Source organism: Wolffia australiana, chromosome 16 (assembly GCF_029677425.1).
Source record: "Wolffia australiana isolate 7733 chromosome 16, ASM2967742v1".
Taxonomy (NCBI): domain Eukaryota; kingdom Viridiplantae; phylum Streptophyta; class Magnoliopsida; order Alismatales; family Araceae; genus Wolffia; species Wolffia australiana.
Genome location: NC_135850.1, coordinates 2299377 through 2322507, shown reverse-complemented (window position 1 = coordinate 2322507; position 23131 = coordinate 2299377). Strand labels below are relative to the sequence as shown.

Genomic DNA, 23131 nt, shown 5'->3' with positions numbered 1-23131 from the left:
AATAAATAAAGATAAAACGAAGTCAAAAAAGGCTGAAGTTTTCTGTTTTGAAGTGGTTGACTTTCGTAAAAATGGAAACCCACAAAGTCTAGTTTTTGAAAGAGTTTGTGGGCGTGGCGTGAGCATAAATATCCCAGTTTACACACGGTAAAAACATAAAGAAAACACGTTGTAATTTAGTTTGTGGGCGGTAAAAACATAAAGGCAACAGGTGTACATGTTGTAATTTAGTAAGATAGTATTGAGTGAGAATTATTTGTTATTGAATATTTAATATATTGTGGGGAAGGAGATTTTTAACTAGGAAAAATGAGTTGTACAGGTCTAATGGCACCTGAAAACGAAAGAAAACGCGAGAAAGACTGAGATGGCGGCGGCGGTCGGCGGAGGAGAAGAACAGAGACCGCAATTCTAAGAAATTGGAGATAATAACCCGTTGAAGCGATCGAATTTCATATCAATGGGTCCTGGTGAAGTTCTCTTCTTGTGTTTTGACTTTTTGTAGATCGTATGTTCATGCCCAAACTTCGATTTTCTTTCACCGGAAGATTCCGCTGAATTTTTCCCGGCGTGGCCTTCTCAGGGTTGATCTCGACGCTCGAAGTTGATCTTGGAATTTGAAATTTTTTGCAATGTTTTTTCTCCCGAGTTGTAGATTTTGTCCTTGTTTTTCGCATTCAATAAGGTACATTCCTGGGATGCGAGAGTTTCAATTTTGGGGATGCGGCTGAATTCTTGTGCATCTTACCCAGCTTCATTTATGGCATGGGAAACTTGATTTCGTTTGTTCATCTATTAGTGTATCTGTCCCATCTAAAGGTATATCCATCTTCTACATGTACTGTATGATGCTTTCGATTAGTTCAAGACTACTCTTCTTAAATCTTCTGAAATTTCAGTCTTGTAAGTTTGCAATAACTCATCACTCAAACTTTATTCCCCTGAATAATTTTTTAGTGATGTGTTTTTCAAACTTCCAATAGGCCGGGTTTTTAAATCTCTCTGTCTCTCTTTTCCCTTTCTCTCTCTAGTATTTTTCTTTAGGATTGTAAACTTGAGATTCCCTTTAATTGGGTATATACTGTACTAAGTGAAATCATAGGGGACATGATGTTAGGAAAGGATAAATTTCATGCCCATTGTTTTCCCCCATCTACAGGTATGTTATATATAATCAGCTTATGCTCCATCCTTATTACCAAGCTAATATCCTTTGAACTTGATCTCATTCCACCGCTCATTTTTAGTGTGAAATTCTAATCATGCATATCAATTTCATGCCCTTTTTAGGATAAATTTCTTGCCCATTTTTATTGATTTCACAATTCCACTATCTGATCATGCATATCTATTCATTCAAACAGTGGGAGATGGTTATGTTAGTGGCAAAGCTGAGGACCTGGAAAAATCAGAACTTTTCATGGGAGTGCCTGAATTCTTTCACCCTCTTGGGAAAGTTGACTCGGTCTGATCCCTTGTACTGACTGATTTCTCCTTCTAAATTTGATTCTCTGAATGTTTTACATGCCTGCTTCCTCTGTAGACTTATGTTCCGTACACTTTTGTGGATTCATATTCTGCAATCGTCTTGCCCGGCAGCAGCCTGCCCCCTATGGTTAGTTGCTTCTTATGAGCACCCATAATTGTTCTCCTAGTATTTTAAAAAAAAAAAAATTTGTTCTCCCAGGTCAATGTCTGATAAAAAATATAGTTCTAACAACTTTAACACCAAAAAAAAATCCTGTAACATTTTCTCTCCACATATTTGTGAAATGTTGCCTTACATGCATCAATCACTTATCCATCTATTGTCCATACATTCACCATCAATCCATTCACCATCTCCCATTAATACATCCAGTCAACATCAATACATCTCCATGTGGTTTGAGGACAATATTGTCAATAAAGGTTATGAGGTTCCATTGACAGTTGATGTTTAGAGGATATCTCTGACAGTTGACCCTCATTAATGTAACTGTTATCGTCAACGACCTTGTCGTCAATGCCATCATAATTTTCAAGGCTGATAACACTTACGGGCCGAATTGACATGGATGTTGACATTTTTGATGATATGGAAACTAGATGTTTTGAAACTTTCTTATTAAGGTGGCAAGGATGTTGACACCTTCATGATGTCCATCAGCTATTCATCAACCGTCGGTTATTGTTGTCGTCAATGTCACATGATAATGTCGACGGGTTGCGACAAACCCTACATCAATCCATTGATTTGAAAAAAAATTGATTTTTTTCTTGAACAGTTGCAACCTCAAGGAGCCTCAGGCCCTTCCAGAGTGCCGCTTCCGATTGTAGTCGCAGAGGATGGCCCGATCTATGTCAATGCCAAGCAGTACCATGCTATACTCCGACGACGGCAATCACGGGCTAAGATGGAGGCTGAGAATAAACTCGTCAAAGGACGGAAGGTACAGATACCTCCACTGTGTTTCAGTTCCTTTATGAAATATAACTTTATTGCGTAAAGTCTAAATGGAGTTTTTTAAATCACGATTCTAACTCAGAATAATGGAACTATTCACCAGGATATGAGTTTTAATATCTTTGGAGAAAAAACCAAGGGGTTTAAATTTTTCATCATGTTTTTTTCGAAGGGATGGACGCGGCTGGGTTATTTTGATCTAGGTAATTAAAAGATGGAATTATTCATCTGACTCTGCATTGTTTTTCCAAACTCTGGCGTTTTTACTTTATGATTAAGATGAAAAGAAGTGCAAATGTCCATCTGCATTCATATTCTTTTTTGGAAAAAATCCAATCGATAGGGATTTTGCAGCCATGATGTTTTCTCCTTCAGCCATGATATTGAAAAAAAGGTTGAATTATCTTATCTCAATCCACATGTTTTTTCTAGATGTGGGTTTTCTCATCAATGCTATGAGGAAAATCGAATTATCCACCTGAACCAGTGATTTATTCCGAATAAAACCCAAGCAGTGTGGTTTTTCATCATACTTGTGAAGAAAAAGGTGGAACTATCCATCAGAATCGGCATGCTTTTGTTTTCCAAAGACACAAGAGTCAGTTTTTCCAATTATGATCATGAAAAAGAAAGCAAAATAGTCTTCCGAGTTTGAGTTATGTTATCAATGGTACGAGTGAAAATAAGTTGCATGTAATGTTCTGCACTACCTGAGCTGGGTTGGATGGTCTGGTTAGGTCAGCCGGTCAACCCAACCCATAGTCAACCATACCAAAAGCCAACCAGTTGTTCGTCAACCAAACCCTCAGTAGGTTGTTCGTCCCACGGGTCAGTTCAGCCAACCACCCACTGAACACGAGCTGCAGAATGGTATTCTAGTTTGCTGATGTTTTTGTCTTTAGCAATTTTTAAAAAAAGAAAAGAGGGAAGATCACCCGAGATCGATGATCAACCCGGCTTGAGTATTTGAAGCCGTACTTGATGCAATAATTTAATCGCATGAACTTATCTATGAATCTTGGATTGGCTGCAGCCATATCTTCATGAATCAAGGCATCTTCATGCAATGAAGAGGGTCCGCGGAACCAGCGGGCGATTCCTGAACATCAAGAAACCCGAACAATTGATGAAGAAGCAGGAAGAAGAGGAAGAACTTAGCCCTGATGGCTGCTCCACCGGCAGCTCCAGAAATGGTGATTTGATTCATCCACCGGCCTTTGAAGACACCTCTGATAACAATATATGACAGCAGCAGCAGCAACAACAGAGGGAAGCATCACCCCCTTGGCAACTCATCCTTGGCTTTGTCGAAACTTGCTCTTTTCTTATGTTTGAATTTCGAACCCAAACCCCTATGGGCCTTGGTGACAATGACACTGATGAAGATGATGATGTTTATGATTTGAGTTTGATGCTTATAGTGAAGATGCATGATAAGAAACTGCTAGATCTCGTTTATTAGCTTAAGCTTGTTACCCAAATCCCAATTCCCCTTGATGACAGGGACCAAGATGATGATTATCAAAACATCTTTCTCCTTGATTTGCACAAGGCATCCAACATTCGCAATGAATGTGACACTGATGATGATGATGGTTGTGATGATGGTGATGATAATCTAACATCCTTTCTCTCTTTATAAGCATGAAATTCGAACCCAAATCCCTAACTTCCAACATGACATTGATAATGAGGATTGTATTGATGACATCATGGGACTCATTCAACATAAATGTTATTGCAAAGAGAAGGGCCTTGAGAAGAATGATGAAACCAAGAAAGAAGACGACGACTATATATTTACTTCCTTGACGTCGTTCTGGCCGAACGGCGTACCGCAAGCTGGGCACTTGCGGTGGCGGATCTCCAGGTTCCTCTGGATGCAGTTAGAGCAGAAGAGATGGAAGCATTTGGTGATGACCACCTAGAATTTAGTCACACATAAAAATTTTTTCCGAAACTAATAAATATAGACTTTTATTTATTTATTTATTATACCTGCTTGGGGCGGTCGAAGCAGACCCCACACTTGAGAATGGCCTTACACTCCTTGATCTCATCTTGGAGCTTCTGGATGGCCGCCGCCTCGTTCTCTGGACACATCTTTTCCAGAAGCGCCACCACCCGCTCAAGCTCCTCCTTTAGTCTCCTCCCTTTGCTCCTGTACATGTAAACCAGCTTAAATTAATGCCTTCAAGAGTAATAAAATAAAGGAGATACCAAAAAATATTTGTAAAAAAAGAAAAATAAAAGCCGGAAAAACAACTAAAAGAAAAAGAAAACAAATACAAGAAAAAATGAAAGCTTATAAAAGATAAAGTGACACCAAAGGAATAAAAGAAGAAAAAAGAAACAAAAGAAAGAATAAAAGAAAAAAAAAAAAGGAAAATAGAAGCGCCCACAGAGGAAATAAAAGAATAAAAATAAAACAAGATGCTAGGAAGTTTGCAGTGTCAATGAAGGAATACGCATAAAGTAGTAGAATTCAGGGCTGCTTACCTCTCCTCCTCCAAGTCGGACCGGAGTTTCGTGGTCTTGAGCTGGTTAAGCTCGAACTCCTTCTCAGCTGATTCAAGGGTTGACTTGAGACACTTGAGGTCGCTTTCGGTCTCGGCCAGTTGAATCCTGCTTTTTTCTGTGGCTAAGGCCAGATGCCTATTCTCCACCGAGACCTTCTCGGCCTGGGCTAAGAGAGACTTCATCTGGAGGGGCAGGTTAAGATGTTATGATCAGATTTCTTTTTACCATGTTTGCAGAAAGATGAATAAGGAAGCAAAAAACCTGTTCCTCTCCTCGAGAGATCTTTGTTTTGAGAAAATCAATGGAAGAAGTGACTTGCTGAATTTGTCTTGCAATGGCCTGCTTCTCGGAAAGCAGAGAACTATGCATCTGCCTCATCTTCACGCTCTCGGAAACTAGCTGAGAGAGATAAAAATCCGCATTGAAGTAAACTCATAGAATCGGAAAAGAACTGTTGAGGTAGGGAAGAAAAACCTAGAAGTAAAAGAATTCAATGAGGAAGAGAAACAACAAAATCGACTGAAAGTAGAGGGATTGATCTCTTTTATATGTACTAAGTACCAAAACCCCTTTTAGAGGGTTGTACTGTGGATGCTTTGCCATATGCAGAAGACATGGATATGAATACCTTGATATTATAATCATCACGATCCACAACCTGCTGCTGAAGATGCTGGTTTTGTGTCTGCATATCTTCAAAGGCTTGCCCTATATTCTGCATCAGTCTCCGACATGATAAAAATTCGACTGTTTTCTCTGTAATCTCTTAAATAAAAAAATTTGAAGTTGTAAGCACCTCAATTTCCGATATGTAGGCATCTGCATCGGCATCTTTCACTTTAATCGCCTCTTGAAGCTCCAATAACTCTCTGAAAAGAAAACAAATGTTCATGCAAACAATGATGAATATTTAGTCTGCCAGAAAAATGATGGGCCAGTCAAATAGCTTTCCCCAATTGTACCCAAAAATCCACCAAAATCACATAAATTGAGCAAAATAATCCCAGATGATGAAAACTAGAAAAATGTAAATGGGCAACAACCTCTCTGAGGAATCTAACTTTGCTTTCAACTCGGATAGTTCAACTTCAGCAGTACTCAGTCTTTTTTGACAGGCCGATTCTGCTTCACGTGCAGCTTTAACCCTCAATTCAAGGCTATGCTCATCCAAAGCACTCTTCAATGTCTCAGCTAACATAAGGGCACGGCGTTCTGATTCTTCTATTTCCGTAATTTTTCTGCAGAACAAATACTAAATCGGAGTCAAATAACAATTGATGACAATTAAATGAAAAGTATGAATTTGGAGGTTACAATTTCCTAGTTGTTTTTGGGGATTAAGCACAACTTGTCATCATCTTCACCCGCAGCCAGAATGACGAGGACAAAATCGACATCTTTGTCAGCAACGTAGCCACATACAGATGACTGGGATGATGATAACTCTTCATTACCCCTCATCTTCTTGAAGGACTTTTTTTATGGAAAGTGATGAGTTGTCATTGTCACCGTTCATCAATATGCAAACATCTGATGATGAAGATGATGAACTTGTCATTATCATCATCTCAGCGAAAACAAATGATGAGATCTCATCTCCCTCTAGTCCTCATCTGTGGGGATCGCAAGCCCTAGTTCCCAAGATGTCATCATTTGAATCCGCAGAAATATCGGAAAAAAGCCTAAGAAAATAGTTGCCGATTAAAAAATAACATCTTAAAAGATAATGGTTGATCATAAATAAATATCTTCGCACGCAAGGCCTCCAGCAAAGATGAGTGAAAAATAGACCGGCACACATACCGGCTTTCGCAGGGCTCTTGATCATACATGTCGAGAACAATTTGGAGCTCCTCCTTTTCGTTTTCTAGCTTCTCAATCTACACAGAATTTTCCTTCTTTTAAAAACTTACTAATTTGAGATTACAGAAATAGAGGATGCGGATCTACCTTTTTTCTTAGAGATTCTACCTCGAGCATTTGTTTCTCACATTTCTCTGACAGCGATGGAAGTTCCACGGCCTAACCAAAGAAGACCAAGCCGAAACAAATCTCAAAATCAAATCAATGAAGAGTTAACGCCACAAACATTACGATCTAATACAACTTTAACGACAGGAGAGTTCTTCAGTGATTAGAAAACATCTCAATAACTTTTCTTCTATCCTAAATAATCTCTATTACACACTTTTCTACAGAAGTATCTTCTTATCACAGGGGCATGTGTTTGGGTAAGTTTGCGAGTGAAAAAATTAACAATTTACATGCTAAAAAGAGATTCAAATTTTATAACCTTCTCCTTCAGCAGGGCTTCCAAAGAAGAGGCTTTCTCTCTCAGTGAAACAGCTTCACAGGCTGCCTCCATGCATCGCTTCAACTGTGACTCCATCATTTCTATCTCCCGAGTCAAAGCAGAGGCCATTACATCTATTTCATCTTTAAAATCTTTCCTCCCTAAGAAACTGAAAATAATTAAAAAATGATAATAATACCCCCAAGGAACGCGAGGAACAAAACTTCCCAGTCAAACTAACTCTGATTACAGTTTGAGCGAAAAAGATTTACCTGAATCCTGCAAAGCATCTTCGAGCTTGATCTCAATTTCGTTCCTCTCCAAGACGCATTTGTTCAGTTGAAGCTCCAGCTGTTCGACCTTCAGATGATTCGCAACTACACCACTTCTAATCGCATCAGCTGAATCTGCTTTGATGCTAAGCTCTTTCTCTCTCCTCAAAATATGAACTCGGTCTGCCTGAAGGCAAGCGTTAGAGACGACAACAAGATAAAGAGCGCTAAGAAAAAAATCTGAAAAATTAGTTACCTGCAGTGTTTCTACCAATCCTCTATACCTTTCTATTTCGGTATTCAAAAGCTGTAGTTTTTCATTCAACGACATGTAGGGTCTAGAATGAGTAATATACTTATCACCTTTCAACTGCTCCTGAAAAATAAAATTTGGAGATGTTAGATAGTGAGATGAAGACCAGGTTGCGTGAACAAAAACCAAGACAAGAAAAAACATACCTTCAAAGACTCGAGAAGCTTTAGCATACATGCATTATTCTCCTGGGCTTCCTGAAGCTCCGAAAGTCTAGCAGCGGCTAGTATCTAAGGATTTCAGCTCAAAGTTCGAGGAGTAAATAATACTGAAGAACCATTGATTCTAGGAATGGATTATAACGCATTAATAATGAAAATATTGTTCCATTTTTCAAAGAAGTAAGGTCACCTGAATAATGTCTAAACCCGATGATCTAATAAAAAAATGAGCTGATGCTCCAATGTCTGCAACCTATAATATAAGTCGCAGCAGACAGCCACTTTCTTTTTCTTTATACTCATTCTCTTCTCTAAAACCCTATACTTCTTGTTATTGTATAATTACCCTTATGGGATCGGGATATCAGATCCATCGTATCAGGTCCGCAAGACCCAATCAGTGTAAACCCAGTATAAGTACTGGGTAATCATGTTGAACCAAAGTAAGTCATTTTTCTGGTTGAATCCTTCTCTCTCTCTCTTCTGGCAGTAGGGTTTGAACAGCTGGAGAAGAAACCAAAGGGAGCAAGAAGCTCCACGACTGCTCCCCTCCAACATCTGCTGAAAGCTGACAATAAACCACATTCTCTCTTATCTACTGGACAATGTTGTGCCATTGCATTGCTCATACCCTAATCCCTCTCTGATTAGATGGTTTATATTTGCAATCTACGTCCCCAGAAACAGCTTTTCGAAGCAGGATGATGATATTAGCAATCATTTTGTTAAAGAAATCACCCTTGGGTTTTTTATACACAAATGTCCTAAATTGGGATAAAAAAGGTTCTACTAGCTATATCATGACAGAAAAGGCGGGTTTTGACAATTTTTTTTTAAGTTGTGTAGAAATGCTGATATACAAGTCGTTTCTTCTCCAAGAAATATCAAAGAAAGAAAAGAAGAACGCTGGCATGAAGAGCACGTGCGAAGGGGGCCTCTCACGTGCCAATGCAGCTTAAATTGCTGCAAATGGGAAACTCCGGGGCGTCGGCATTTTCGGAGTTGTAGCAGGGCAGTTGCAACAGCAACTGACGGCTGGAAGCGGGACAGGGCCGCGACCAGAGGGGAGCGTCTCTTTCGGGAGTTCTTCCCATTCTATCCTTTCTTTTCCTTTTGTTTTCTCGTCTCTACACTCTATCCGAGACTGGACATATTTCCTGGAATGAATGTTTAAGCACTCGTTGGTTTTCATCTGAGTTTTCTTGACTCGATCTCTCCTTGGGACAATACGTCGATTATAGGAGAGTATGACCATCTATTCACCCAACTAGAGCATGTGACCTTCGGTTTTTTATACACAAATGTCCTAAATTGGGATAAAAAAGGTTCTACTAGCTATATCATGACAGAAAAGGCAGGTTTTGACAATTTTTTTTAAGTTGTGTAGAAATGCTGTTTCAATGTTTTTAATGTAAAAATGATGCGCCTTTAGCACAGGAATCGTGTAGAAAAATGGCGTGAATCAACGAACAAATAAATTATCTTGACAATTAAACCATCTCCAGTATATGAATTACAATAAATTACCTTAGCTTCCTCAACAGAGTTTTTGAGCTCTTTTAATCCGATATGTTGCTTGTCTGGTGAGCTGGACCCATTCACCGCAACAGAGTTTGGGGAGGTTAGCTTACATACTCTATCTTTCTGCATTTTTAGACTGACCAGCTTTCGTCTAGTCTCTTCAAGCTCTGCCATGGCTTCTTCCAGTTCACCTGTGAAAACAAAGAATTGAAACATTGAGCAATGCTATGATCCACGTCAGACACATTTTGACTGTTAAAATCAACAAATAAATAAAAACGCCATTGGATACTGAGAAATTTACTCTTCCAAAGTTAGAACGCAACGTTTTATTTATTTATTTTGATCACATGATTCTTCAATATACAAAGAGAACATCTTTCAGCAGAGCAAACATTAGCTAATCTTACTATTCACAAAATTTTGAATACCAAAGAAAACAGAGCACATTTTCTTGACCAACCTAACTTAGAAGTGAAAAGCCCTAACTCCGTATTGTTGGGATGGCACGTGGAATTCGATATTGGAGGGCGCTCTGTCAGACAAGAGGATGGAGATTTTCTTGTGCATGTGGCATTCTTTTACCCATATTAGGCCTCTCAATGAGGCACAGGATGACAGGAAGAGGGAAGCTACTTCTTTCTTCTGTCTGGGTAGTAAAAGCCAAGATCAGAGATGTACAGATTGAAGAAGAGCTGACAACCATTCGCGTGTGCAGATTCATTTGGAAGCAGAAGGTTCCCTTAAAGTGCAGAGTCTTGGTCGGCCACCAATTAGGCGAATACTTGTGACGCAAGCCTTCAAGAAGACACTATTATTCCCTGACACTTTGTCAAAGTGTTTTTGGTCCACAAGGGGGTGAAGAAGACTACTCTCATCTGTTTTTTGAGTGCCTGTTCACTTGGGTGTTTTAGGCCAGCCAGAAGATATCATACGTGGATGTTACTTTGATCAAAGTCTTCTCGACCTCTCTCTTGGGTGGAATATTCAAGAGGAGGCGAGTAGGGCAGGCTCCTCGAAGTGGTATGGTTCATATGGCTGCATCATAATGGGATTGTTTTCATGGGAAGGTTGGTTTTGATGGAAGTGTTGTTCATGAAGTGGAGGATTTTGTTTCATGATTTATAGAAGGACGTTGATGGTTGGGGGAAACTAGTATGGCCCTTTTTTTGTAACTCTTGTTTATATTTCTATATTATCGATCTTTCTAAAAAATCTTTAATATCGTGTGGATTACTAATCTCAGATGATCTTCCTTCTCCATTCAAAAAAACATGCGCAAAATTTGGAAAGCCACAACAAAAATAAGAAGGATGACATTAGAACCTAAAATATGCCTCATATCAGAATGAAAAAGAATGTAAGCTACAATTGTATGAGGATAGTGACCTTGAGAAAAATAGCAATAACAACCCAAGTTGTGACGCAGCTTATCTTCCTACTCAAAATTTTAATGATCCAAAAAACAGGGATCAGATTTCTTGAGAGAGTCAACTAGGCAGTTAAAAACGCAAACTCCAGTTGCCCAAAACACGATTAAGTAGTGAGGATTAAAAACCTGAAAGACGCTTAATCTCAGACTGATCCCTCGCATGGTGATCGGCATGAGCCACCAATTCCTGAGAGTATTGTTCATGTTTTCTGTGAAGAAACTTGATGACTACGTGCAGATGCTTAGCCTCTTCTTTCAACAGAGAGTCAAGCTTCTGAAGCTGAACGAAGACATCTGATAAAGCAGATACTTGAAAAATAAGTGACTACAACCAGAGACCTTGAAATTTCAAGTAAAAATCGTGAGATGATTAATTAAATTGGAACAAGGAAAAAATTACAGCATGACACTGGAAGAAAGAGAGCAGGAAAATCTGATAATTATCTCCTGACCTTTAGAAGATGAATCCCCTAAACCATCCAGTTTGGTCCTCTGGGCTTCAATGGCCACGTTAAGCTGTCTCATCAAATCAACTGTAAAAGAGTGACGCTGCGCAAGGGATTCTCGGACATATGTGATAATTTCGTTGTTTTTGCTATGATGAATATTTTCCGTCCGCAGAAGACGACAAAGAAAGGTCTCTTCTGGAGGGCATGAAAGAACGCTCCCTAGAAAATTTTAAAATTACACTTCAATGAATGATTCTAGGACTGATGAGAGCAAAAGGATAGAGAAAGAATTAAGACCCCATGAGACGTCTGCTTTGTCCAATGTCTGCAGAGAGCTAGGGTCTGTTCCAGCAAGGATTCCGAGCAAAACCAAATCATCAACCAACTGCAAATAGAGGAAAAGAGTGAAATAGAAATCGCCATAGAGAAGGAAGTTTAAAAAATAGGTACCAGATTCCAAAGTCTGTTCACAGTCATCAATATGTCATCGTAGGAGTTCTGCTTGTCTCTTAGTTCGTTGAATTTCTTCTCAAGCGCATGAGTTTCCCTCTTTTGGGCTTCTAAAAGTTGAACAAGTCGTTGATTCTGGTACTGAAGTGCCGAAGCATCAACCTACAGAGGAAGATTAATACCCAAAGTTTTTATTGAGGACAATATCATTTCAGAGGACACAAAGGTGCCCATCGAGATCACAAAACTCAATATTTAAGGAAAATATTGACAATAAAAATTGTGAAAAAAGGGATAGAAAAAAATTGAGCACTCTGGGAGTTGAAGCCACAATATGTATGCCAATGAGGAAACAAGGCACACTCGGTGGTGGCATCTGACCAGTTAACAAAATCTACCAAGCAAGATTACAACATGATGATTCTGAAAGATGATCTACCTCAAGAACTATGGATTCAAAGAAGAACAAAAAGTGAAATGAATCGAAAGTAATGATCATTTTTTCTACTAAATACATTGTAATCAGTAGTCGATGCCGCCACAAAGCTTTGCACCAGTCAAGTAGAAGGCCACCGAAGATCAAGATAATTCAAAATGCGTTCAAACTGACTTCACTTTCTAACTCTGCACAACCCATCTGCCAATGATTTAAACCAACTCTGCCCTATCATACTCAGTTGGCTCCAGAATTCAATTCGAGCAAAAAAAAAAGAGTTTGAACACATCTTCCGAGAATCAGCCAAGATGCGAGATAACATACGCCTTTGCCATCAGGAGACAGAGGGGAGCTCGTACTCCTCGCCATCGGAGACGACGACACGGTGTTCAGGAGGCGTTTCTTCTTATCAGGCTCGTCTGCATCGTCGTGCCCCTGCCCCATAGCTAACCCTACTATCGCTCAATCCAGCTACCATCAACGGCAACTTTCCGCAGCAGCGCACCTCGCACAATACCTAGATGCCGCTTACCTCTTCAAATACCGCCATAGCCGACAATCTCATCACAAATCACACCTCAATCTTCTCGCTTGCATCCACCTTCAACGACGATCGATGAACAACAAACTGCCGGAGCGATTCCCGCGATCCCCCAATTGATATTTGCTTGCCGTTGTGTTTCCTCCAATCCTCCGAAGAAAACGAATTTGAGACCAAGTTTGAAGACTTAAAAGTTCTTATAATTACTTATTTAACGTAATTAATGACAAGTCAAGAGTTCTAATATTGGTTTTTTTTGGGGGGGGGGGGGATATTTAAAATCGACATTTTGAATGACTTATAATATTATATGACAAAAATTATCTAAAATCATGGTATAATTCTCTGGAGGGGAACAAGTGTCTCACATGAGATAAACCCTGCAGGTCTAACCAATATAGATAGTGATATAACTGAACTAACCGATATCTAACATTATCTGATATCTATATCCGGTATTAGAAACACTAACATTATCCGATATCTATATCAGTACCTTTAACTAGATGTCAGATACCAGAATTTTTGTTAAATTTTACGGAGCACTTATCTATATTGGAATCCAATTCATACACCATACGATCCTTGTACAGACAACAGTATCAGATATCATTTTAACAAAGTACTTGCATTCAAATAACCTCGAGAAAATATGGGAACATAGGAAATTGACTTCAAGGAAAGTCAAATGGGGTTAATCCAACAATACCTATAAAGACAAAAATAATGCAGAATGGGACTGTAGTTATTTCATGTGATTCCATATTTTACTAATAAGTAATACATTCTTAGCGTTTGTTGTATAACTTTGATATGAGTATGGAACATAAACAAATTAATGCATCTAGATCACAACATTAGCCAGGTGGGCTGAATTGAACCTTTTCTTTCACAAATTTTGGACCTTTTACAGGAATAGGAAATTTTCTCTTATGAAAGGACTAAGGGACTGATGGCGCACGCCATCGAAGATCGTCGACGACGTCGTCCGCATCACCCACCACAGTCACGAAGATTGGGTGACATCGCTCGATTTATCGCATTTTGTTTTCTTCGTCGTTCTTTCTCGCGTTCTGTGTTTTTCCTGTTCTCGTCATTGTGTTTTCATTGCGTTGGTGACGTGTCCCGTACGTCTGCGTTTTCATCATCATGGGAAGGCCCTTCTTTTTCCCATTTTCCTTGTTTATTTTAAATTCCCCATCCCTTCTTTGTGTAATGGGGGCATATTCTATAGGGGCCCCCAATGGACCAAGTTTCTCCCTCCTGTTGACCCACTATGGGGTGTATGACCTCTTCCCCACGTTCTAAGGGAAGAGGGGGAACACCTCAGCCATTGTGGGCATCGTTTGACCTCTTCCCCCATTATAAGGGAAGAGGGGGATGCCTCAATGGTTCAGACCAGGTAATTTGTTGTTTGTAACGGAAGAGTCATTCCTGTACTTGGTCTCACTCCTCCTGTATCAAGAAGGTGGGAGGGTGAAGAAGGGAGAGGAAGACGGCAGAGAGAGAGGAAATTGGGAAGGGAAAGAGAGGAGAGAATTTGGCCTTGTTGGTGTTATACCCCGTCTCCTTCGCCCCCTTCTTATGCCCCAATCCTCTGACATTAATGGACCCAATCGCTTGATTGGCCGCCCTTTGATCACCTGAGGAGGCTCGCTGTTCAGCAGGTCCAGTGACGCATAATTTTGCCCCAAATTCGCTGAGCCTCTCCCCCAAGGTATTGAAGCCATTTTCTAAAGTCGCACAGAATTGGGCTCGACCAGCGGGAATTGTCGTAGTTCCCAAATTGGCCACATTTCAGGCCGCGACTTCTTGCGATTAGTCCATGATCATGGGAACTGACACCATGATTTCATGGGATCCTAAGTACTCTGGCCGAGGGGGAATTTTTCACTCCAGAATCATTCCCCGTGAGCTGTTGGGGATTGTCAAATTTCTTGCCGCGACTGAAATCATGGTGGACTCACTCATTGCCCTAAAGCCTCCCCGCTGTGGTTTGACTCGTTGCCCTCAGAACTTTCACGACCCTGTGATTCATCGGCAGCTGGAAATTGACTGAAGTCAACGACAACGATCAGACCCACACCAGTTACCCTGCGTCAGTCGATCCGTGTTGGTATCTAGGTCATGCCTTTGCCTCCACCGAGCTGATGAGCTTTTTGTGTCTCTGTTGACGGTGGTCACGGCCCGTGATCCTCCGCTGAGACGATTCGTTGCTAGTGGTTTCCTTTGGACCAGTTTGTGTCGGTCTCACCAGGGACGTGCCAATTGAGTGCTCATACGCTTGGGCTGAAGTTTCGTCTCGCGCCGTTCCTCCCCGGCCCTTCTTCATCCCCCCAATCGACGCTCTCCGGCTCCTCTCCATCGTCTCGCTACTACCGGCGCATCGACGGACTGCCTGCACGACAAGCTGCCCGACGATAAGGTATGCCCTCTCTCCGCCACTCGTTACATTATCCTTAGTAGTATATTTTCGTCTTGACTCCACCGCACTCGGGCTAAGTAGGTGAGAGCGGAAAGAATTGAGAGAACTACAATGTCACGAGTGTCTTACCTGTATAGACGAGTTCGTCCATTACGTGCGAGCCCAACAGATTGATTCCGTTCGGCTGTAGACACCTTCGTCGCTCCGACGAGGTTCGAGAGGCCACCTTCGCCGTCACCCGACGACCCCATCCACGCTTGGAGCTCGGCGCCTCCCTCGAGTCGGAGCCTGCACGTACGACACGTAGGACATCCATTCTTTACATCCTAGTTACATAACCCATTAGGGTTCCATCCCTCAGACGATGACATCGTCGACGTTCGATACCATCATCACTTATCGGTGCCGAGCCATCATACTCGGTGCCGACCGGATGATGTCCCCGACGATGTCTGACATCAGGCACTATTCATGAAGCCAAAGGGAATCTCATTTGTAAAAGACAACCTGATTTTTCGTTTCAAATTTTAGAGAAAGGTTGAGAAGATTCATTTCTTGCTATCTTTCTCTCTAAAGTTCTGTGAGTTAGCAAGGGCCAACCGAAAGGTGATCTGACAAGGCCTAGGTGGGAGAGAGAAGTCCTCTCTCTACTCCCTCTCCCAAGACTTCCCTCCTATCTTTCTATCTACATTTGAGCTGCCAAAGGATCCAAGAAGTAAAAAGGGTTCAGGGCTTGTGGATGTGGAAGAAGAGCCCTACCAGCTGGGTAAGCCAATTCTTTCTTTCTCTGCCCTTGTCCTTCTTGACTAATCTTGATTTATTTATGGTAGACATGAAGATTAGTAGTTCTTTGTCTATCTAGACCACCTGTCCAGCCGGAATTGGGTGTTCTTGGCACAAGAATGTACCCAATTCCATTCTCAACACTTGCTAGATCTCACAAATATAAGGTGAAAGAGATTCTAGTAAATCTTGGTGAAAATTCATTTTTGATCAATATTTGGTTAATAAAAACAATTCGAAATTCATTTTCTTCTGAATTTCTTCCTGATTTAATATTGACAAATTATATTGGGTAAGAAATCTAGAAAAATACCCAAAATCAGCAAAATGTATTCTGAACCTACCTGAATTTCTTACACTCATTAAAAGCTTTTAAATGGAGAAAGTCATAATTCACTGTCATTTACACTCCATTTAATCATAATAAATTTGAATAGAATTGCTTATTTCTTATGGACCTTTTTTAGCTTAAATTGACTCATATTTGGTGTAGTACTTTCTGTGGTTTGACACTTACTCCCCTATCAGTGAGGAATATAAATTTATTTCTTAATCATGGGAACTCCTCACTCAATTTAGGTTAATAGTACTTATTATCAATAACCTGAACCCTTAGTTCCCAGGTTATCTCTGGTCTATTAAGCCCACCTATCCAACAAAATGATACAAGCCCAACTCACGAGACAAGGTGCATGCTTGCCATTTTGGTGGCTAGGGTTTGTCCTTGCTATCTCTTGGTCAGGGAGGCAAGCCTCGAGCTATTGTCACTTGGAGCTTGTTCACGTAAAACTGTAGTTGGTGGTGGGGAAAGCTCATAAATAAGCAAGATATCAGCATAGGAAAGACTAAGGAATATGGGATGATAAGTGTACGAGGCAATGCAACATAAACTCCTTATGCCTTTCAAAAAGCAGTGACAACTGCACTTTGTTAGACTAGGCAAGAAAGAAAGGTGGCCAATATAACAAGCCACTCTTGAAGTAGTATAGGAACCTGCAAGGATGTCTTTCATGGTAGGAGTCATCCCAGTGCTGATGGCTTGCATAAAGGCAGCAGTACAGTCATTAGCCATGGGGGTAGCATTGTTTCCATGTGCCATGGCTCATTGGTCCACAATGGCCTTTGATTATAGATGTTTCTAATAATGAATAAGTATAAATAGTTTTTAGAATACAATAGGTTGGTGCAGCAAATGATAAGTACTAGTAACGAAATATGGATGAGTAACAGGCATGGATCACATAAATGAGATGGATGTGGATGGATCATGCTCAAACAAAGAGGATCAATAACCACAAGGTGAACAAGGTCCTCCATTTATCCTTTTCCTCTAATTTTGGATGGACACCACAAAAGATTGATGGATCTACCAATTACTCTCTTACACTTGACATAATAAATTATGAGAAAGTCCAAGATGGGCCGAATAATTACCCCGTCCTAGATCGAAACTGATACACAGATAAATCACATAACAAAAACTACCCTTCAAATCGTTGCATAAAATCCCATCAAAATTGTTAGTTATTAGGACTTGGAGCTAAATCATTCTTAACACTTGAATATTATTTCTCCTCATTACTCCTCCTATAGTGTCAATCTGTCACATTTTTTTAGATACCCAAAAAAAATGTTTTGTACACTTGAATATTCTTAACACTTATAAACCCCCTGATGAACTTCACAAATAACATTCTAATACATAAATGTCCTAAAATTTATTTTTGGACATAAATAATGTATCTAAATATAAAACTTGGATGAATAAAAAAGTAAAATCTGAATTCTAATAGTTTGTAAACTCAAATGCCATAAAATTATAAAAATGTGTCATGTATAGAAATATATTTTCTTACGATTACAATATTGGGGAATTCCATAAGACTATCAAAAAGTGTCAACATAAATTGTAGTATCATTATTAAAATAGATTGAATCAAGATAATCTCAATAATATTCATATATAATCAGTTAAGTGAAGATCAAAACAGAGAGTTCATCTAATTATGATAGTTATTAGTGTTATCATCAGGTGTGGGGATTTTGTATTGATGTTGGCCGTTCTGGCAGACATTCCCTAGTGGCCATATGATGGCACCAATAAGTACTATTATCTCCTCACAAGTCATCATGATTGTGGCAAAAATCTAAATAATAGAACTTTTTCCAGGCGCTTGTCCACGCTACAAGGAGGGATCAGATTGGATGTCCCAAAAACATTTGTCTAAGCACGTGAGGATGAAACCAAAAATATACTTCAACGAAATTCAAGGTAGAATTGGTGGACTCTGCCTCGTCAATATTTATATCAATTAGGCATTCAATGAACCCCAACCCTTTCCAGACAAAATCAAGAGGCATAAAGTAAATTTTTTTTGGCCGTGGTACAAAAATTCATTTAGGACCCGAATGTTTGCTGATATTGATGGTGGAGAAGATGACGTCAAAACTCAGGCTTGCAATTTCATATGTTTTAAGAAAAACTAATGTCTATATAGTGGGATTAGTATACATATAAAAATCCCTGTGGGCCGTCCTACACACAAAATCATACATAAATATCAAGTGGGGTATGCACCGCTCCGGCCCAAGCCTGTGTTGCCATGGAAGTTTCTTAAAGTCCGTGTTTTAATCTTGACCATTCAGCTTCATTAAGAAGATTGAATGATCAACATTACTTTCCATATTTTTAATGTGTTGTCCTGTTTATGTTTAGGTTATTACTCGACATGGGGCAATGGCGCGTATGATTTAGAACACGCCACCTGAAAGAAGAGCTCACTGAACATGCTGACTGTGCGCAGACTACCAAACTTACCAGGCTCCACGCCTACGATTTAATCATAGCCGTTAAACCCCTAATACATGGATCAAATGGCTCTCACAGGCAAGGACGGCTTCTTCAACCTCTGGCCGTCATCGCCATTGCTGGAGACATCATTCCGGCGATGAGAAGGCAGATCTCCATCAAATCACCATCGCAGAGGAATGAAAGATGGTTCCATATTGGTCGGGAAGGTCCTTGGACCAATCTTGACCTGTAAAAAGGTCCTATAATTTGCCGTAAACAGCATCCCTAATACACCATTTTTTAACTCAATTTTCAGAACAAATTGGAGATAAAACAATCCTTAAATCCATTTTGAAGCTTATTTGATCTCTTGGTCAAAAGGAGTGACAGATTCTTGACCTGAAAGGAGAAAAAAAGAAGTTGAGAAACAAGGAAAGGATTGATGTCATACCTGAAAGAATACTCCAGTGGATGAAGATCTAAAGCAGTCGACAACCCCAAACGACGAGGAATTCTCGTAAGTAGTTGAATTTTAGATAGTTCTACTTGGTAAATTATAGAATTCAAACAAGATTGAGGACTCATCCTCAATTCGACTAATGAAAATCGCACAATTTCAGTCTTAAAAAAACAACACATCCCTTCTAAGCATTTCATCAAACGATTAACCTTTAATTTTTAAGCAAATTCTTAAATGAATATTTTCATATTTCTAAACTAAATTAAAAATATAAAAAGTACCTAGCAACTAAAGAAAGCTAGAAATAAAATATTTGTTTTTTTGGCATAAAAACACGAAAAAATCATCCCCCTTCTGCTAAAAAGATCCCTTTTATTCAGTCTTCTTCATCTAGGCATTTTATCAAACACCTCATATTCAAGCATTGACTCTGCATTTTCCAGTATCATTAACCTCCTAAAACCATTCCATAAAAATTACCTAAATTAAAAAATTAACATTTCCTACTGATATATAAATTATTCCCTTCAAATAAAATTGCTATAGCAAAGTTTCTTTATAAATGACCTATAAATTCTCTTTCACTCTCTTAAACTTTTCCACAAACATCTAGTTTGTTTGTTTATCCTCTCAATTGTACCACAATTCTTTTCTCCTTACTAATTATTACCTACCTAAACATCTTTTAAAGTTCTACTTATTTGGCTTCTGAGATTTCCTCCAAATTGTCCTATCTAGTTTTCATAGCCTACCAATCATTCAACTCCTCATTAATATTATCATTCTTAAATCCCTTCTCTCTAAGCCCTAACTCATTAGTGAATTCTAAATCAAAGAGCCAATCCCTGTGGATTTTTCTCTTAACTATACATTTATGAGTGAGATTACTAATTCTTAAATTCTATTTGATTGAATTGAAAATAATAACAATGATGAATTACACCCCATTTTTTCTCCTATCGGCAACAAAAACACCGTGTTCTCTAGAATATACCAAAGACTATATCATATCAGTCATGGAGATGATTTTTCTCCTAACTATAAATTTATGAGTAAGATTACTAATTCATAAATTCTATTTGATTGAAGTGAAAATAATAACAACAATGAATTACACCCAATTTTGCTCCTATCGGCAACAAAGACACGTTGTTCTCTAGAATATACCAAAGACGATATCATATCAGTCATGGAACCCTTTTATCATCAGGTACAATAAGTGTAGCATCTTATCTTCTTGAAACTATTAGATTAATTTCAGACCATAATAAATAAACTCTTGAATTCTAAATGACTGACTTAGTAATCATGCATTTACAAATCATTAGAGAGCTCTTCTCAGATATTGCTCGGCCATGGTCAAGGACTTCATTGCATCATCTTCCATGAGCTCTCTTATATTATAATGAAGGTGAAAGATCCCGTCTTGAACATTCAATCAGCGTTGTGAACTTATTGCTGCAACCGAGCTAGTAAAGATTGGAATTCCATAAATAGAACCCTTGGGCATAGTCAAAGTACAACCATTTGTCCCCAAGACATATTTTATATCTCAGGTCTATGGGCAACTTACACAATCATGAAGTAAATTAGGAAGTAAACTGGTGGAGAGTTTGTTGCAATACCGTTTGGGATACATATGGATCAATTCATTTAGTTCTTTTTTACTAAAGAGCACCCACTTCTTCTAATAGTGTTTTTGCACTAATCGCTGTGGGATAGTTCATACTCATCAGATTATTCAAATAACATAGTGCAGTTCTATCTGGATGCTTTAATATACCTCTAAAGTATTTTTCCAATAAGAATATGTATATTACATATTTATATATTACTGATTTACATATTATGAGATGTTATTAATTTCCTTAGTCCTAGTAGTTATTAAGGGAGTTCATCAGAAGCATCACATGTGCAATATAGTGACTCAACACGTGGCTGGCAGTTACAAGTTGTGGTGATGGAATACAAAGACAACTCTTTGAAGCCATCTTTATTTTTTGAAAAGACTCATAATCTCGATGTTATTAATATCACCTATAGAGATGGATAGGTAGACGATAAAGAGGTAGTTAGAGTGAGGAAGAATTGTCTAGAAGGAGTTAAAAGGGACTGAAAAGTAGAAGTAACGGGATGCAATCCAAGTTTTTCTCAAATATTGTCTGACTCTTTTGTTAACTCTTTTTTATAAGCAATCTGTATTACATATTTTTAAATACACGTAATGGAATGAATGACACCATCAAGTGGAAGGTAACAATTGCTGATTTGAAGGAATTAAGCCTCTCTTCCAAAAATGAGATGTGGGTTAAAAAAGTTAACTTCAGCAGGGAATATAATGCATGGTTAATAATATGCGGATTAAGGTGAAATTCAACTTGTTGCTCTCTTCAAATTTTGCCATCTTTGGTCTCTTAAACTTCCACTTGCTCATCAAGATGATACATAAGTATATATATATATATATATATATATATATACGTACATACATACATAAATACATATATATATATATATATATATACGTACATACATACATAAATACATATATATATATATATCCTATTTTGGAACCTTCAAATTTCATGCATGCCTTCTCAGTTTTGTTCACCGTTAACACTGACAGTGCATGTTTCAGAACTAATTATTGATAATTATTATATTGGGATATTGTCTGTCTGTGAGTTTATTCAACTTGATTATCTCTGTCCCTCTATTGGAAGTTTATCCATTATTTTCATTCATCTTTTGGCTATCTCAAGCCCGTTTAAAACTTGCATTGGTGCCACACTTTATTATAACACAGCATTTACATCTTCTGCTAGTTAAAAGTTTCTTCTTCATGATGGCTACACTGACAAACTTGCAAAACTTTGAGTGTTCACAATATGAGAATTTGTGTTGGGCATAATGGTTCGTCATGTCCATAATTCTATACAAGTGGTTCTCTTAAAGATGAAAAATGACAGGCTGGTTTTGATTAATCATAACAAATGTTTGGGATGAGAAAGAAAGATATACTGAGTTAACGTTTATTTTAGTATTTGAGGTGCATTTTAGGTAATTGACATTCATGGTAAATATTTACTTTCTTTATTTGATAAATTTTAAATTTGAATTTATTACTTCGATTTGTGACTTAATTGTCATGTTCAATTAAAAGGGGAATTATTTTAACTGTTTATAAAAGAAACTAGTTTGTAACTAGTTTGTGTATTAACATTACATAGTAATATTGCCACCCATATTGTCATTTTTCCTTTTTTGTCCTTATCCTTAATTAAATAGATGGCGGACAAATGTAGAAAAGTCAGACAATATTGCTAGAAGAACTTTCTGTTGTGTTGACCTAGTAAACGAACTTGGTTCCAAACCCGAGGGTTTTCGATTCAAGATCTATCTCAGAGACTATTTTATGATCATTTTCTAATCAAATTGGGTTTTCCGCAGCAATGAACTAGACATTGTCTTCCCAGTGAGGTAATGCGATGACGAAATGACATAGCTACCATATTTTTTTTCAATATCTCACGAACAAGTGGTATTCCAGATCAAAGTTTTTTTAATCTTAGTATACAACTTGACCCTGATAGTGTATCGGACGGGGCCCCGCAGTATCGCAGGATTTGTCACTCGAAAAATATCTCAGGGACCCATCCTAAGTCCGATTATTTTTAATATATACGCATAGAGAGAGTAAACTCAGTCCGATTATTTTTAATATATACGCATAGAGAGAGTAAACTCAGTCCAGAAGGCCCCGTACATGATGATATTGTGCTTCACACCGGCGTTTTTCCTTGCGTATCAAAGAAGATGCGTACCCATCTTCCGGTGC

At 38.7% G+C, this 23131-nt stretch overlaps 2 protein-coding genes across 4 annotated transcripts; one reads left to right on the top strand and one right to left on the bottom strand.

The window, feature by feature from the left end:
- The first annotated feature begins 310 nt into the window (after positions 1 to 310).
- LOC144713489 (nuclear transcription factor Y subunit A-3-like) lies at positions 311 to 3887 on the top strand. 2 transcript variants are annotated; one of them, XM_078588084.1, is made up of 5 exons: positions 311 to 470; positions 1365 to 1465; positions 1544 to 1615; positions 2268 to 2432; positions 3480 to 3887. In XM_078588084.1, exons 1-5 carry the CDS (start codon positions 461 to 463, stop codon positions 3690 to 3692), a joined length of 561 nt encoding a protein of 186 aa, XP_078444210.1. In that variant the 5' UTR covers positions 311 to 460; the 3' UTR covers positions 3693 to 3887. The 2 variants fall into 2 exon arrangements, with proteins under 2 accessions (XP_078444210.1, XP_078444211.1); XM_078588085.1 differs by lacking the exon at positions 1544 to 1615.
- Positions 3888 to 4124: 237 nt separating this feature from the next.
- Positions 4125 to 12993, bottom strand: HUB2 (histone mono-ubiquitination 2). 2 transcript variants are annotated; one of them, XM_078588082.1, is made up of 19 exons: positions 12618 to 12993; positions 11858 to 12019; positions 11705 to 11792; positions 11411 to 11626; positions 11085 to 11252; positions 9533 to 9717; positions 7991 to 8074; positions 7788 to 7907; positions 7532 to 7718; positions 7260 to 7420; positions 6917 to 6988; positions 6770 to 6846; positions 6010 to 6204; positions 5763 to 5835; positions 5595 to 5681; positions 5228 to 5365; positions 4946 to 5148; positions 4445 to 4607; positions 4125 to 4370 (listed from the first exon to the last, which is right to left on the bottom strand). In XM_078588082.1, exons 1-19 carry the CDS (start codon positions 12735 to 12737, stop codon positions 4239 to 4241), a joined length of 2631 nt encoding a protein of 876 aa, XP_078444208.1. In that variant the 5' UTR covers positions 12738 to 12993; the 3' UTR covers positions 4125 to 4238. The 2 variants fall into 2 exon arrangements, with proteins under 2 accessions (XP_078444208.1, XP_078444209.1); XM_078588083.1 differs by lacking the exon at positions 12618 to 12993 and adding an exon at positions 12373 to 12558.
- Between the last annotated feature and the right edge of the window lie 10138 nt (positions 12994 to 23131).